This window comes from Hipposideros armiger, unplaced genomic scaffold (genome assembly GCF_001890085.2).
Source record: "Hipposideros armiger isolate ML-2016 unplaced genomic scaffold, ASM189008v1 scaffold_232, whole genome shotgun sequence".
Lineage (NCBI taxonomy): Eukaryota > Metazoa > Chordata > Mammalia > Chiroptera > Hipposideridae > Hipposideros > Hipposideros armiger.
The window spans coordinates 2746104-2761554 of NW_017731582.1; the positions used below are offsets into that span (position 1 = coordinate 2746104).

At 48.7% G+C, this 15451-nt stretch overlaps 1 protein-coding gene across 3 annotated transcripts in view; it reads right to left on the reverse strand.

Annotated features, from left to right (window-relative positions):
- Positions 1–15445, reverse strand: part of PLEKHM2 (pleckstrin homology and RUN domain containing M2) — a 33786-nt gene extending 18341 nt beyond the window's left edge. For all 3 annotated transcript variants that reach the window (XR_002125390.1, XM_019654902.1, XM_019654901.1), the window contains exon 1: positions 15324–15445. Coding sequence is in view for 2 of the 3 variants with exons in the window: in XM_019654902.1 (XP_019510447.1) it covers positions 15324–15383 (60 nt within the window). In the remaining variant the exon portion in view is untranslated. The remainder of the gene's footprint in view (positions 1–15323) is intronic.
- Positions 15446–15451: the final 6 nt, after the last annotated feature.

Here is a 15451-nt window from a genome sequence, read left to right on the forward strand (position 1 = left end):
TTAGGACTTTTTTGGTTTCTTTTTTTAGGTTTAGATCTTTATACGTGGCATGAGATAAGGATCCAGCTTATTATTTTTTGGATGGACAGCCCATTTCCCACACTTATTAACGGTCCCTCACTGATCTGCGGTTTACTATGCCACTTTTCTAGAATATTTTAATCGGTCCTTTGTCTATTCCTATGGCAGTCCCCCATTTTTAATTATTTTCACTTTAGTCATCATTTTGATTTGTGCAGAACAAGACCACCCCATCCCCCAACTATACTTTTTCAAAACCGCTTAGACTATTCTGGCACATTCTTTAGAATCAAATTTCATCACAGTTCCCTTTTGGGCTTGGAATAGAATTATACTGACTCCAGAGATTATTTGTGGGGAGAAACAGTATTCTTGTAATACTGAATCTTCCCATCCAGGAACATGGATTTCCCCTCCCCCACTTATACAGGTCTTTTATATCCTTTGGTGAGTTTTAAAGCTTTCTTTAGATAGGTCTGTGCACATTTAGTTCAAGGTGGGTTGCATACATACACATGGTATTATGCATCAGAGAACAGTCTGCGACCAGGAGAGAATTCCTGCAGAAGGTATAATAGAAAGAATGTATAACACGGTGGTGAAGAGAGGGGGTGCCCGGCAGGAATCATGGAACCAAACCCTGGCTCTGCTACTATTGGGTCGTCGGGAAAGTCATGACGCATTTTTGCATTGAAAAACATAGAAAAATACGTCATGACTTTCCCGACGACCCAATAGAATTGAGCCCCTCTAGCAAATTACTTAACCCTCTAACTCTCATTTTTCTCTTCTGTAAAATGGGTTAAAAGGATTGTTTAGAGATGAGCTCTCTGTATACAGTAGCTACTAGCTAGCTATATGTGACTAGTTAAATTTAAATGAATTAAAATTAAACAAAATAGAAAATTCAGTTTGCAGTTGTTCTAGTCACACTGTAAATGCTCAATGACCACACGTGGCTGGTGGCTACCGTCTTGGACATGCAGATATACAACATTTCCGTCGCTGCAGCAAAGTTCCACTGGACAGTGCTGGTGTAGGGGAGCAAATGGTAAAGCATGCAAAAGGCTTCGCATAGGTCCTGGGAAGCAGCAAGTGCTCAATAAACATTAACCAAGATTATTAAGAATAATGAACCCAATCTTAGTTAAACTAATGACACAGCACTTGGCTAAACATAAGCTCAGGTGCAAAGACACGATAATGTACTCTGCTCTCAAGGACTGATAGTCTGTTTACTAGTCACTAGTGGGTGGTGCCAAAGCCTGTTCTTTCACCACTCTTTTACAGCAGGTTGATACAAATTTTCCATTATCTCAGGGGACAAAAGGAGATCTTGCATCAATGCTACAACCAGCACGGTTCTTGAGAGGAGCAGGAAGAAGAGAGGGGATGTCTGTGAATCAATGAGGAAAGAACTTTAGGAGCTGTCAACAGCTTGAGCTCCTACTTGGGGAGCTGGTCAGCGAAACACAACATACAGAGGTGTTCAGCCAGTAGCCACTGGCTGCACCAGTAAGTCTGCAGGCCCTGAAAAAGCAGGGAGTGGGAGGAAAGCAAACATCGAATAAATGAGGGTTCCTGAGCAACAGACGTAATGGAAGGGGTATAATGAACATAATTCAGCCTAGAAACACAATTACCACTCTTGATTCCAAATCACTCCTCAGTCACACACACTATCTGCTGGGGAAGCCAAAACTGGCTACCATTAAGAGCCATCGTCTACTGAGTGCTTCGTAGATGCACTAGGAAGGCAGCAGAGCGGCTAAGAGTGTGGACTCGGGTCAGACAACTTGGATTTGAATGTGGGCTCAGCTTCTCACTCACTGTGACCTTGGGCAAGTTACTTAACCTCTCTAACCTCGGTTTCCTCATCTGTAAAATGGACTCAGTAATAGTACCCTCTCTAAAGGTTGCTGTGAGGGTTCAGAAACTACTTCTACTGTATTTATCAAAGTGCATAATGCCTTGAAGACACTTAATAAATGTTAGCAGCTATGATGATGATGTACTTAGCGAACGCTATTTAATCATCACAGCACCCGCATAAAAGTAGGTCACAGTGAGTAAGTGGCAGAGCCGGATTTTAATCATTTCATCTAACCTGGGTTCCAGCTCCCTGAATGAATAATGTATATAAAATGTCACACACTGTTCTGACGTGTTGTAGGAGAACCCAAGAATGAGAAGTGCTGCCCCCTCCCTTACACGTCACGCGGTGCGTATGAGCTCAGTGTCTTCTGCTCGGACGGCGGGCCCAGGAGAAGAGCCAGTGCGTCCTCTTTAAGAGGAAGGCTTGCCCATTTCTCTCTCCATCCTTTTGCCCCACGATGGCCCCTTCCCAGCGAGGACGTGCATCGTTTGGGTAACACAAGGCACAGTTGCTCCAGGAGGAGTTTCCTGGCTTCTGGGAAGAAATTCATCCTGCTGATCAGATTGTCAAGTAGACTGAGTGTTTCAGGGTCAGCAAACTATGGCCAGTGGGCCTGCCTCCTATTTTTGTAAACCAAGTTTTACTGGAATACATACAGTCATTTGTTTTTGTATTATCTACAGCTGCTTTCGCGCTATGATGACAGAGTTGAGGAGATGCAACAGATACTGTATGGCCTGCAGAACTAAATATTTACGATGTGGTTCTTTACTACAGAAAAAGTTAGCTGACCTCTGGTCTAGAGCCCCGAGCAGAGGTGGAAAGGAATGCAGACCCGTGATAGGCTGGGCTGGGAGCTGTCTCTTTGCCCAAAGCTCAGTTCAGCCGTGGCTAGCAGAGGAGACTCAAGCCTTGGAGGTACATATATTTCAACAAATATTTACTGGGGACCCACCATGTATATATCAGATACTAGTCTTACACAGAAATCCTTGCCCTTACATTCTGCTGGTAGACGGAGTTAAACTATGTGCCAATACATAATATCATGTCAGGGATTAATGCTATAAAAAAAAAGCAAAGCAGGGATCAGGGGATGGGTTATACATATGGGGTCAGAAAAGAACTCGCTAAGGAAATGACTCCTGAGATTTCTGGGGAAAGAGTATTCCAGTTAGAGGGGCAGCAGGTGCAAAGTTCCTGAGACCGGGGCAGCTATATAAATGGGTCTGGGGTTCAGGGCGAGGTCAGCACCATCAGCCTTGAGATGGGATTTAAAGTGGAACTGGATGAGATCATCTTGGAAATGCGGAAAGAGGGGCGTCTGAGTGCCGAGTCAGTCCAATGTCAGCTCAGGGATCTTCACCCAGTCTGCACCACAGAACCACCTGGGGAACTGGGGGCACAGAACAGTGCCCAGGTGCCTTCCCAGATCAACTATATCAGAAACTCTGGGGGTGGCACCCAGGAACCAGCATTTCTTTTTAACACTCCCTAGGTAATTGTAATGCCCAGCCAGGGCTGAGGACTGCTGCTTTAGACTGAGAAGGCACAGCCAGTGAGGCGGGTGGAAAACCTGGACAGGGCGCGCTCCAGAAGCCAAGGGAAGGAAGTTCCCAAAGGGAGGGAGTGATCAGTTCATGGGGTCACAGTCCCACATAAAGGGAGGTGATGGGAACCTTGGTGGAAGCAGTTGGTGTGAAGGGGTAGGGACGAGAGCCCGGCCGGAGCGCAAGGAGAGTCGGAGCTTATTTGGATCCTGCTGCAAACAAACAAGGTATTTTTAAAATGATGCTGATGAGGCAACTGGTACTTGAAAGCGTAATAGATATTTGATGATATTGAGAAAAAATTATTATTACATTTTTAAGGTGGATAGTGGCATTACTGGGTTATGTGAGGGAAAAAATCCTCATCTTTGAGCAGTGTTTACTAAAAAATTGATGGATGCCTGGGATCTGCTTCGAGATAACAGAGGGATGCTGGGTTGGCGGACACAAGATGGTCCAAGAGATGGTAAGAGCTGTACACGGGGCTTCAGTATATTATACAGCACTGAGTGTTTGTGGTTAGAAGAGCGAGGGAAAGAGGAAGGAGGGAGGGAGGGAGGGAGGGAAAGAAGGGAGGGGAGGGGAGAGCAATACAAAAAAAATCCCTTTGACCAGTTTTGCCAAAAGAAAATGAGGGTGGAGCAAAAAAGTGAAGTCCTTGAGCAGGAAAGACAGGATGGGATCCACTGTCCCTGGAAGGGGGGGCACAGATGGGAGCCCAGATGCAAGTGGGCTGGTGGTGTGCCTGATGGTGGGAGGATGAAAAAGTTCTCATCAGAAGAATATTTAAAAATACACAAGGCCATCTGAGAATGAAGAGGAGGACTAAGATTTGAAGTAATAATAACAATAATAAAAAGCCGTGGTTTCCCTAAGTTCCCTCAACTCAGCCTCTCCCCACAGCAGCGTGTTCTCAGACCACACCCTGGATCGGCTCAGCTGCTCTCCTCTTCCTCCTGAGCCTCTGGGCTCGCTCAGGCACCAGGCCGGGAAGAGCTGGGCCCAGCCCACCCCAGATTCTCCAAGCCAGGAGGCCAGTGCTCCCCGCAGAGCACGCCGGGAGGAATGGCCGTCACGGGACTGTGCCAGGCCCCGTGGCTGTGGGGAAATGTGGGTGGCACACTCCAGCAAGCCAGAAATGCCTGACTCAGAGCATTTTAGTCAGGGCTAGTCCCACTCTCTGCTCTGAGCTGCCACAGCCCAGCCCTCACTGCCTTGTCTCTTTCTTCTAGACATAACCACCACAAAACAATTTCTAGTTCTATGGCTGGCACCAAGAAATCCTTCCAGAACTGGTCCCTAGTAGAAAACGTACAGGCAGCTGTGAAAGATTACAGGGGGCCAAGTGAAACTAAGACGGTCACAGGTGCCTCCTTTTTTTCTCCCTGGCCAGTCAAGACTAAAGAGGCTGTGACACTGCTCAGGGAGCAGATGGGAGATTTGAAATCGAACTCTGCTGCCTACTCGCAGGCTGTGCTGTGGGGGGAGTGGGTCCCATTCCTATATTTACAGAGCAGAATAAAAATCCCCGCCCCAATGACAGCAGGAGAGTCTGCGAGGCCAGACAGACACGGCTGTAAATGTGCCTGGGTGAACTGGCCGACCACCGGGAGGGGGGGGGGGCTCACTGCCGGCCCACTGCCCCCTGCTCAGCACACAGAGGGCAGGGACCTATCAATGCAGGAGAAACCGGCTCTCTTCCGCTGCCCAGGGAGGAGGTCGCCAGGATACAGCAGCCTCCCTAGTGGCTCGTGGAGACCAGGTATATTTAAATGACGGCATGTTTAGAACAGCATCAGCAGTGCAGGTCTAGGAGTGGAAATCCAAAAGCAGAAAAGACCCCAAATAAGGGAAGGGTGGACTGCCGCCTGACCTCAAATCAGCTCTTGTAGAAATTAAGTCCAGGGTGGCCCTGTTACACGAGCTGGACTCAAACTCAGACCCATGAGCTGCAGGCCACCTACTCCCTGAGGCTGCCTCTTGCTGGGTGCTCCTGCAGGGCGCTGGGGATGAGGGGCGAGTCTTGTGGAAAGTGAGAGAGCACCACCTGGCTTGCGTTTGGAAGTCTGCTCACAGTGTGGCCACTGATGGGTGAAACCACCCCTCTGGGCCTCACGGACACTCACCTTCTTCCTGAGGCAGACCCTCTGGGGAAAGGCAGCGATCAATGCACGTGATACTGTTTATTACCTATGGGGTCGGAATGTCCCCAAACCTTGATGCCTGGACACCCCAAGGAGAGGGACCCTAAGAGGGGTCGTCCCTATCAGTGACAGCTGGAGAAGGGTTGGTGTGGTTAGACCTACCCAATGTCCCCTTCAGGAGGCCACCGAACCGACTTCCCCACCCGGATCTTGCACCAACAGCCTGCGCTGGCTGTAGGCACAGACTCTCATGGATTAGGAGAGAAAGGCCAGTGCTCATCAACCAGCCCCTCAAAAATAAACACGTAAACAAATAAATAAACAAATAAGGCAGCAGGCTGGAGTCTTTCAAGTTTCAGCAAAGCTTCTAAGGGCAATGGTGCCTCCTTTCCATGATCCAAGGAACGGAAGCCACCGCCGACAGCCTTCTGTGGAGACGCTCCCCTGGAATGTAAGACACGGCTGGGTGGAGCAGTGCAGCGCAGCTTCCTGGGGCCTCTCACTCCGTGAGAATGCCCTGAGCAGGAGCGCATGTGCGGGGAGTTAGCGTGAGCGCGAGACTGGCTATCAGTGAACGAGACTTTGACTTCTGAATGCACTGAAAACCAGAAAAAGAATCACTGAGCCAGGACCCTCATTTTGTAGGCAGGGAGATTGGGGCCCAGGGAGGTGGAGACACTTCCTGCACCTCCCGGCTTTGGCCAGTGGTCCTTCTGTTTTATCGCAGAGTCTTGGCCAGGTGTGCTCAGGCACCACGGAGGTAGCTATTCCTGGAGCCCCTTCTGCTTCCATCCCACCTGGTCAGCGCACCTGCTCTAGCCATCTGGAAAGTCTTCATCTCAACACCTTATTGAGGAGGGCAGAGGGGCAGAGGGCCCCTGGCCCATTCCCAAGGCTCGGCATAATGGGGGGTGGGGACCATGTCAGTAATGTCCGAATCTCTTCTTTCCTAGAAAACACGAGTGTCAACAGGGGCTTCAGCCTGCTGGGCGTCCACTGCTCCCCAACCCCAGACAACCACAACGCTGCTGACTTACTCTCCTCATGTTAAAATCCCTTAGATCCCACCCCACCTTAGCCTGAAAGCTCCTTCATTCCCAGTGACAATCAATTACAGTAGATTATTGAACTAGAGAACCCAGGAATCACCCCTACAAGAGAACCAGTCAGAGATCCTGCAATTCAGAAACGATCAGAATGGTTTCTTGGTGGCCATGAAAAACACTGTCTTTCAGCCAATGCCCCTGTCTAGGAGGGGCCAGTGCCCACGCTCTGGGTGGCATCCTGGGACTGACTGGCACCCCCACACGTAGAGCTGTCATAAAGCATGTGCTGTTTGTTTATCATGGGCCTGCACTGTTCCTTAAGCATGCTGGGTGAAACCAATGCTTCTTAACCATTCATTTGCCACTAAACACACCCAATTATCCAGCTTTCTTTCCCACCTCCCGAATCACTGCTCGTTAGCCGTTTTGCTGGAGTGTTGGCAGGCTCTCTGTTTTACTGGGAGCTACCGAAAAATATGCAGGGGGGAAAGTAGAAAAAAAAAACAGGTACTTGAATTATCTGTTTTCATTTTTTTGTGCTTTCTCTGGGGTGTTGGAACAATGATAGCAGAAGGGGACTGGCTCAGTTGGGCACAGATCTTTTGGATAATATGACAGAAAGTGGTTTCCAAAAGCAGTGAAATGCTTCTCCTTCCTGGAAGGGGAGTGTCCCAGCTCCAAGGTCCCAGGATTGTTCTGCCTCTGAACTCAGCACAGGGCTTGACCTCTTACGAAGGCACCAAGGACTGCTTTCAAAGTGGGGAGGAAAATGGTAAGAGGTTCTGCCAAGAAGTCCCTAGACAAACACCAGGGACCCAGGAGGCAACCAATGGCCTGAAGGAACACGCACGCTCACGATTCCACTCCATGCTTTCACCGCTGGGACGGGAGCAGGAGCTGGCAGAAACCCTGCACTCTGCGTTCTGAGAGCTCCAGGTTCAATGTTCTGTGTGGTGCTGGCGGGAGGGCAGGAGGTTTTCAAAGCCTCGTTTTCATCAGACTTTCACAGACTGGGAGCCCTCACCAGTTCGGTGTTCATCTTTCACTTCCCTTTTCCTCTGCTGTACCTACAACGTGGCCTCATGAAACCTTCCCCTACCCGGACAACCATCTTGTTGCTAAGAAAACGGCCACAAGTCCCTGTCTAAATCACAGTACTAGGTTGGGAGGGCACTCGGGGACCCTTGCCTCCATTCCAAGGCCTGTGCAATGCAGTCCGACACTTTAGAGGCTGAAAATGTCAACACAGAGTTAGGAAGCATGACAAGAACTCCATGGATTACAAATCAATGGTTATTAAAGGACATTAGGGAGGGCCTGGGGTATACCGCTACTCCACTGTGATTCGTTTAACGCCTGTCTCTACTTCTAGGGTATAAGCCCCAAGGGGCAGGGGCTTGGCGAGTTCTGTACACCGATTCCTGTGACAAGAAGAGTGCTCGGCACATTAGTCACTCAACAAATATTTGTTAAGTGAATAGGTAGTTTTATGAAGGACTGGCCTACAAGGCTGGCCTGTGGGGATGGGTTATCTAATTTCCAAGCAGACATCATGGAGACGAATAAGGGTCAGAGAAATGGAGAGCAAGAGCCAGAAACATGGTTCAGGTCCAGCTCTGCCCCTAGCGAGGGTTATAACCTTGGGCAAGTTACTTCCCAAAGCTCATTTTCCTCCGTGTTAAACAGGGGTCATGACCTATCCTGCAAGTTTGTTAAGTGGAAGGGTTCCTCTGGTAATATTGTTCCCCCTCCTCTCGGTGTCTTTGGACATTTCATGCCTTAGTGGTCTGTAACACCAAACATGAAGAATAAAGGACTTAGGGTGAAAGTGTGAACAGAGGTTGACCATTCACAAAACTTGAGTTTGGAGATTTTTGTGGACTTCAACTGTACAACAGTTCTTTTCTTGGTCTCACAGATTACTGGGTTTCTTAGCATCTGTTAGTGCCAACTCTTAAGTACAGTCACCCAGGGAGGAAGGGAGATTATAGGAAACGAATATTTTCTTCCTTATGTATTTCTATAATGTTTGTAAACACTTATAAGCAAAAGGGAAAAAAGATGAAATACAAATACTTTTATAAAATGAGGCAGAAGGTGGCAGGGCCAGCTGCTTTGCTAGCAAGTCAGAGGAGCTGCTCTCGGCACGCCGGACAGTTATCATCACCAACAGATCAATGGCCTGGCCTTTCAGCCCCAGCCAAATGGACTCTCCCAGAAACTGTCATTCTCCTGCCTCAAACAGTTCTTGGAAGGCCTAGGATGTTTGCACCTTAAGCGAGCAGCAGCGAGGACAGGGCTGGAAAGGAAAGTTCCCCCAAAACCACCCGCCTTGCTGCCTACTCTGGACTCCCAAGGAGGAGTGCTCTGGGCCCAGAGGCGGTCGCTCCGCCCTGCACTTGGGGCTCCAGGTCCCAAGTGAGAAACCTGCTTCATCAACAGCAAGCCTACCTGGGAGAGCTTTTTATTTGAGGGGAGAAAAGCCCCACTGCCCTCCTGGGACATAAGGGCATCATCCTCTTGCCAAGGTGAGTCCTGATGCTGAGATGAGCACGGAAGACTCGAGGGGGGAGGCTGACCCACCCAAGAGCCCCACAGTACTGACAAATGCCAGCCTTCCTCTCCCCGCAGTGCTCACACTCCCAGCACCAGCTCCTTTCTTTCCACATTAAACGTGTCTTCGCCACTCCGTCCCTTACTCAGCATGAGTTTTCAGACCTCCCATTTTGTCAGCCAGCAAGATTTTCAGTTTTGCTGGGAATTCCTTTTCACAATGGGCTCGAGTTGGATGACTTTTCAGGGGGACCTGCAGGAATTGTCACCACTCCACCTGAAACTCTGAGTGTTGACTGTGACTACAGGGTGACCGTAGAGACAGCTGTTGCCACCCCGATTGAACAGGGGGCCTGTTGCTGCCACATGGCAACCTGTTTCTGTCTAACGCCAGGTGCAGGTGAGTATCTGCCAGGCCTCCAATCATCAAACAGGGCCCTTCCGTCTGGATGGGCTGAAAGCTAGAGCCACGCCACGAAGAAAGAGAGGGCCCAGGGTGTTCTGCAGTGGGACGGAAAGGACCACAGTGTCACGGAAAGGACCACAGTGTCACAAGGCTTCAAACAGAAACCTAATAATGTTAGAGAAGCATTTTGTAAAAGGAGAACCATATCTTAAAATGGAATGGGCAGGGCTCAGAGAAAGCAGTTACCGCTTCTCCACTAGCGTCTCATGCTGGGCCTGGGTGGGTGACATGGGGTCAGGTGCATGCATCTGTAGTTCCTGGCTGGGGGGCTTTTAGGTCCTCACATCCCTCACTAGATAGCCTCTATTCTGTGAGAGAGGAAAGGTGCAGAGAAATACCTGCCGCCAACATGAGGACTGAGGACACGGGGGTGGGGGAGAGGAAGTGAGGAGAAGCAATTCCGACCCTTAGCACTGCAGTTTATAAAATGTGTGTGTAGACATTGTTTTACTTAGATCTCTGTCCGGGTGATTCAGGTCATTAGGGATTTTTAGCACTCTTAAGATTTTTAAACTATTAGGAGTTTTTCCATGAAGCCAGAGAGAACAAAAGTATTGATTGAAACCAAATGGTCAATATAATCCCCACATCCATCCTCTCTAGAAATGAACTGCCCTAGCTAATTTTTAGTGCACTGGCAGGTCTAGCCTGTCTGGAGGAGTGGAAAATGGGGAAAAAGCCCACCACTCATGCCAGCCTTTCTAGCTGCACTGACAGGATAGGTTGGAAAAGAGTGCCGCTTATTCGCCAGCAGCAGTGGACCCCAACTTGGACACCCCGGCTCCACGCAGGGTGTGCCTGGCCCGAAACAGAACCTCACTCAGAACCTCACTGGTGGGCCAGTACGACGTGTGCCCAAACTGAGGTGGTGGGAGACCTAGGTTGTCCTGGGTGAGGGAAGGTCATCACGACCCAGGAACATTCCCCGAAGGACGGTTGCTTTATCAAATCTCATTTATTCACCCTGTTCAAAGGAAGCAGAATTGGGGCTGAGGAAATGGGAGGGCAGGGATTGCTTACTTTTTATTTTATACACTCCTGAGCGATTTGTGTGTTTTTTAAAACAACCCCTCATTTTCTTAGACTAATGTCTCATTCTCTTATCCTAGTCACCTTGGTGAATGCAATGTCACCTCCTCAGGCAATCTCCCTTGGCCACGTCATCCACAGCAAACTCCCCTGCCAATTCTTTGTCACATCACCCTGCCCAATGCCTTCCTAACACTTTCCACAATCTGAAATCATGTTTGTCTTGGTTTGTCTACTGATTTATCACTCGACTCCTCCTATTGGAATATCTACTCCATGAGGCCAGGGATCTTGCTCACTACGACCCTCCTAGGGCCTAGGACAGTGGGGACGTACTTGAAGGTGATCGGCAAATATTTCTGAAAAACTGAATACATACATGGACACACGATGGGGTTTACTAGTGTCCACATTCATTCCACAAGCCTGACAGAAAGTGCAAAATCACAGTTACACTAGAGATTTGGTTGACTACAGGACGGGTCACACCAATGTCTCTGAAAGTGATCCCTAGCCTACCTCGACGAGGACTTTTTCGTGTGTACACACATGTACGTATACAGAGTACGACCTGCCAAACCCAGCCTGCTGCCTGTCATTGTAAACAAAGGTTACTGGAACATAGCCACTTCCAGACACGTATGGACAGTCTGCGATTGCTTTTAGCTATAAGGGCAGAACTGAGTGGCTGTGACTAAGATCATATGGGCTGAAAAGATTTACTATCTGGCCTTTTAAGAAGTTTGACAAACCCTGAGCTTGAAGAACAGAGACGTGGAGGGTAAGACTTTGACTGAAAACTGCACACGGGTAACCTGCAGAGTTCCCACCGACACCTGCAGGTAGGATGCTTTTATTTAGGCCCCGTTATGTGCCAGCTCTGGTGCTGAATGCTTTAAGTGTATTAGCCCCTGCTATTTCATTCTCATTACAACACCATGAGTAAGTTCTGACTGCTGAGGCTAACTGAGGCCCAGTCATTTCCGGGTTCAGCACGGTCCACAACAAACCCAGAATTCAAACCCAGACCCAGGTCTGTGCACCTCTGACACCTGCTTTTGTATCCACTATGCGATGCAGCTTCCATGGCAAGCACGTTCCAGCCCCGTGTAGCAGAGTCCTCAGCACTCCTGAGACTGGTCTGTCTCCTCATGGTGCTTAAAAGACCACCTGGACATCCCCACTCACTTCGGGACATTCCTTCTATCTTGATGGTCGCTTCTTTTTTTTGTATTCTACCAACTTGTCAAGACTCAGCTAAGCCCTCCTTCTCTGAGGGCTTCTCTTTGCCCTAGTGATTTTTAAAATTCTCCCTTAGACCAACATACAAACTATTGGAGGGCAGAGGCTGCTTGTTCTACTGCTCATGCATGCAGCACTCACGCTCCTCCAAAACCAAACTCATGAAACCCACAGGCTTTCCTCCCTTCGAGAAGATGCTATTTAGTAGAACCACGTACCAATGCAAAGTGCCAACACTGTCTTTGACCTGGACGTTTCTCTTTAACTATTAACACATTGTGGACCGGTGACGCCGATTTGTGTCTATACATTTAAATACCCCGTCCTCAATATGTTAAATCGACAACCACAATCTTTATCATCTGTACCTGAGATGTTTCTGCCACTCTCTCCCTTTCAAGAACACAAGGAAGTTGCTCTCATGGTTACCATTTTCATTTACCTGTGCTAGTTAACTATTAAACTCTCCTATCTCTCTAACTCCCAGGAATCCTGCCTTCATATTGAAACACAGGTTCCCTTGGATCCAGGTAGGATAACAGCTATTTCACCTCTGTGGTGTTCCAGTGCATGTTCACCATCGCAAAATCTAGGTGTGAAAATAGCCAAACTTGACATTACTGCTTGGAGAGTGGTTACACTCAAGGGTATAGTTTTTGGGAGGAGGGCGAGGTGGTGGGCTGATGGTTATGTTCTGTTTCTTGATCTAGGTGCGCCTATGTGGATGTGTTGCAAGAACTCACCCAGCTGTACACTTCGGAGTAGGTATATTCTAGTTTCTCTAGGTATATTCTATTTCAATAAAAAGTTCTAAAATATCCTTTGCAAACATAGTAATACACAATGGATCTTTTTTTTGCAGAAATACACATCTCGTTTTCTTCAAGCAATATCTTTATAAGAGGATCAGTAAGACCATTTTCCTAGTGGTAAGATGGAAGAAAAAAGGTGCAGTGACTCTCAAGGTGCCGTATAACAAATTTAGGTCAGACTAGCGTTCCAGGACTGATGTGACCCCAAGACTGCTGGCCCTCAACGCCTACTGCTAGAACTGAACTGACTCATATGAGAAGCAGATCCTCAAATGCCCTTCATGATGCAAAACTCAAAAAACAGTTTTCTGAAACACAGCTTGCAAAGGAAGTAGGTAACAAGTCCGGATGGTGTTGTACAACAACCCAGGTAGTGAGGCACTCAGCCATCTTCAGACCTTGTAGAAGCGAGGACTTAGCTCCACCACAAACCAACAGAAAAAACTACCACTTACACTACAGACTGAACATTTGTGGTCCCCCACGCCCCATTCATATGTTGAAATCCTAACCCCCAATGTGATAGTATTAGGAGGTGGGGCCTTTGGGAGGTCATGAGGGTGGTACCCTAATAAAAGAGACCCAGGAGGGCTCCCACACCCCTTCCCCCATGTGAGGACACGGGGAGAAATCAGCAGTCTGCAACCTGGAAGAGGGGAACTGTGACAAATAAATTAGTTGTTTAAAAGCCACCCATTCTGTGGTAGTTTGTCATATAGCAGCCCAAACGGACTAAGACAACTTATTAAGATGGGGTCAAGAACCTTGCTAAACACTTTACATACATGCTCACATTAAATCTTCATAACAACCCTAATTTTATTCCTGCTTTACAGGTAAGAAAGCAGAGGCATGGAGAGGTTGAGGATAGGCTCCAAGGTTCCAGGGTTATTAACTGGCAGGGCAGGGATTCAACCAGGCAGCCACACTCCAGAATCCGTGTTCATAACCATGACGCTAGTCAGGCCTTCGGTTGTGATGCACCCTGGGATGGGTTTCCCGTTTCTAGCGTGCAACTTATGTCTTCCGGCCGGCATGCATTACAGCTCAATAAAAGTGCTTGTCCAGACGCATACATTTATAAGAATCTTGACAAACAACTCTTTCATAATCGACTCTTCTGACTGACAGAGTGGATCTCTGCCTTCAAAAGATCCATGCTCACACAGATGACAGTGTGCATGTCTATCACCTGTCTACCCAGAACTTTCCCCAATTATTTATTAGAAATCCAAAGACAAGAACTCCTGGCCTTCCTGAAGCCATAATCAACCCAGATTAGATAAAAAAGGTCAGCCATCTTTCCTTTTCTTCCTTTACAAAAGATGTACTGCTTTTTAACGAAGTAGTATTTGCTCATCCTGCACTCCTTGAGTAAACAAAAACTATACCCCAATGGCATTAGCAAAGCTAAGGAAAACTCAATAAACACAACTTTTGTTGGATATCTGCAATGTTACTCTTAGTGGTGCTTTTGGAGGAACATTTTAGTCAGAGCATTTGGAATCTATTTTTCTTTTTAAGCCACCCTGATCTTTATAAAGGGTAAAATTGCTTGCCTATGTTACTTTTGAGGAATTTAAGGGGGGGAGAGGACAGTTATTTAAATATAATGGTTGATTTAGTTAATTATCTTCATTTTGGTTTGTCGAAGTGATAAAATAATGTGATGACCCCTTCCACCCGCTCTAAATCATCCCCACCCCCAGTTTCTAAGACTTTCAGGTGAGCCAGGAATTAGGGGGAAAAAACCCCAACAACATTCCTCAAATGATTGTCAATTCTGCTTTGGTTTTAAGTGAATATGAATTCTACCTTCTAGAACAGACCCTTTTTCAGGTAAGCTGACTTCCTTGCATGTAGTTACATACCCTTTATAGGTAAATTTTTTTTTTTCTACCTGGAATTGGGACAATGAGCTCTATGGCAGGGAGCCCCACACCGCAAAGTGTCTGTGGTGTCACCAAGTTGTGCGGGTCACCATCCAAAAGGCAATCTCCAGGTGCTTCATGTTCCCAATCAAAGCTCTGCAAAGCCCCTTCAAAACTGCCGCTCTTGAGCAAGATTACTCAGGGAACTTCCCAGGACCAGGGGCAATGTCACTCAGCACTGAAGACTGCACGCTGTCCATCACCGGCCGTTACCCCGGCTGTGGACTCTGGGATATGCAAGCCCGGAGCAGACCGTGGATGCAGGGATGCGGCCCAGAGACGCGCTGCGGGCTGGGGTCCTCCCACAGCTTTTCTGCAGCTCGAGGGGGGGTACTGGCGGATCGTGGCCCCTCTAAGGGACGCAGTACCCCCGGGCCTGGCTGGCGAAAGCTCTGAGGATACTGACCTCAACTTTGTTCTTTAAAAATAGCGCTCACGTGAGCGGCCCCACTTCCCCTCCATTCGCCCCGGGCTCCCGGCGGTTCCTCGCCCCCGGGGTCGCGGAGGGGAAGGGTGATGTCCCCGAGCCCCGGTGACAGGAGGGACCCCGGCCCGGGTGAGCGACCCGGGGTCAGGAGGGGACGCTGGGTGGGGACGGGGCCCCGGCCGGCGGGTCCGTGGGGTTCGGGGCCGGGCGAGGAGGACGCGCTCACCTTCTTCACCGACAGCGAGATGTTCTCCAGGATCCGATCCTTCACCTCCCGTGGCTCCATGTCTCCGCCGCCGCCGCCGCCGCCGCCCCGCCGCCGCCGCTTCCCGCGCGGGGGGCCCGGGGCCGCCG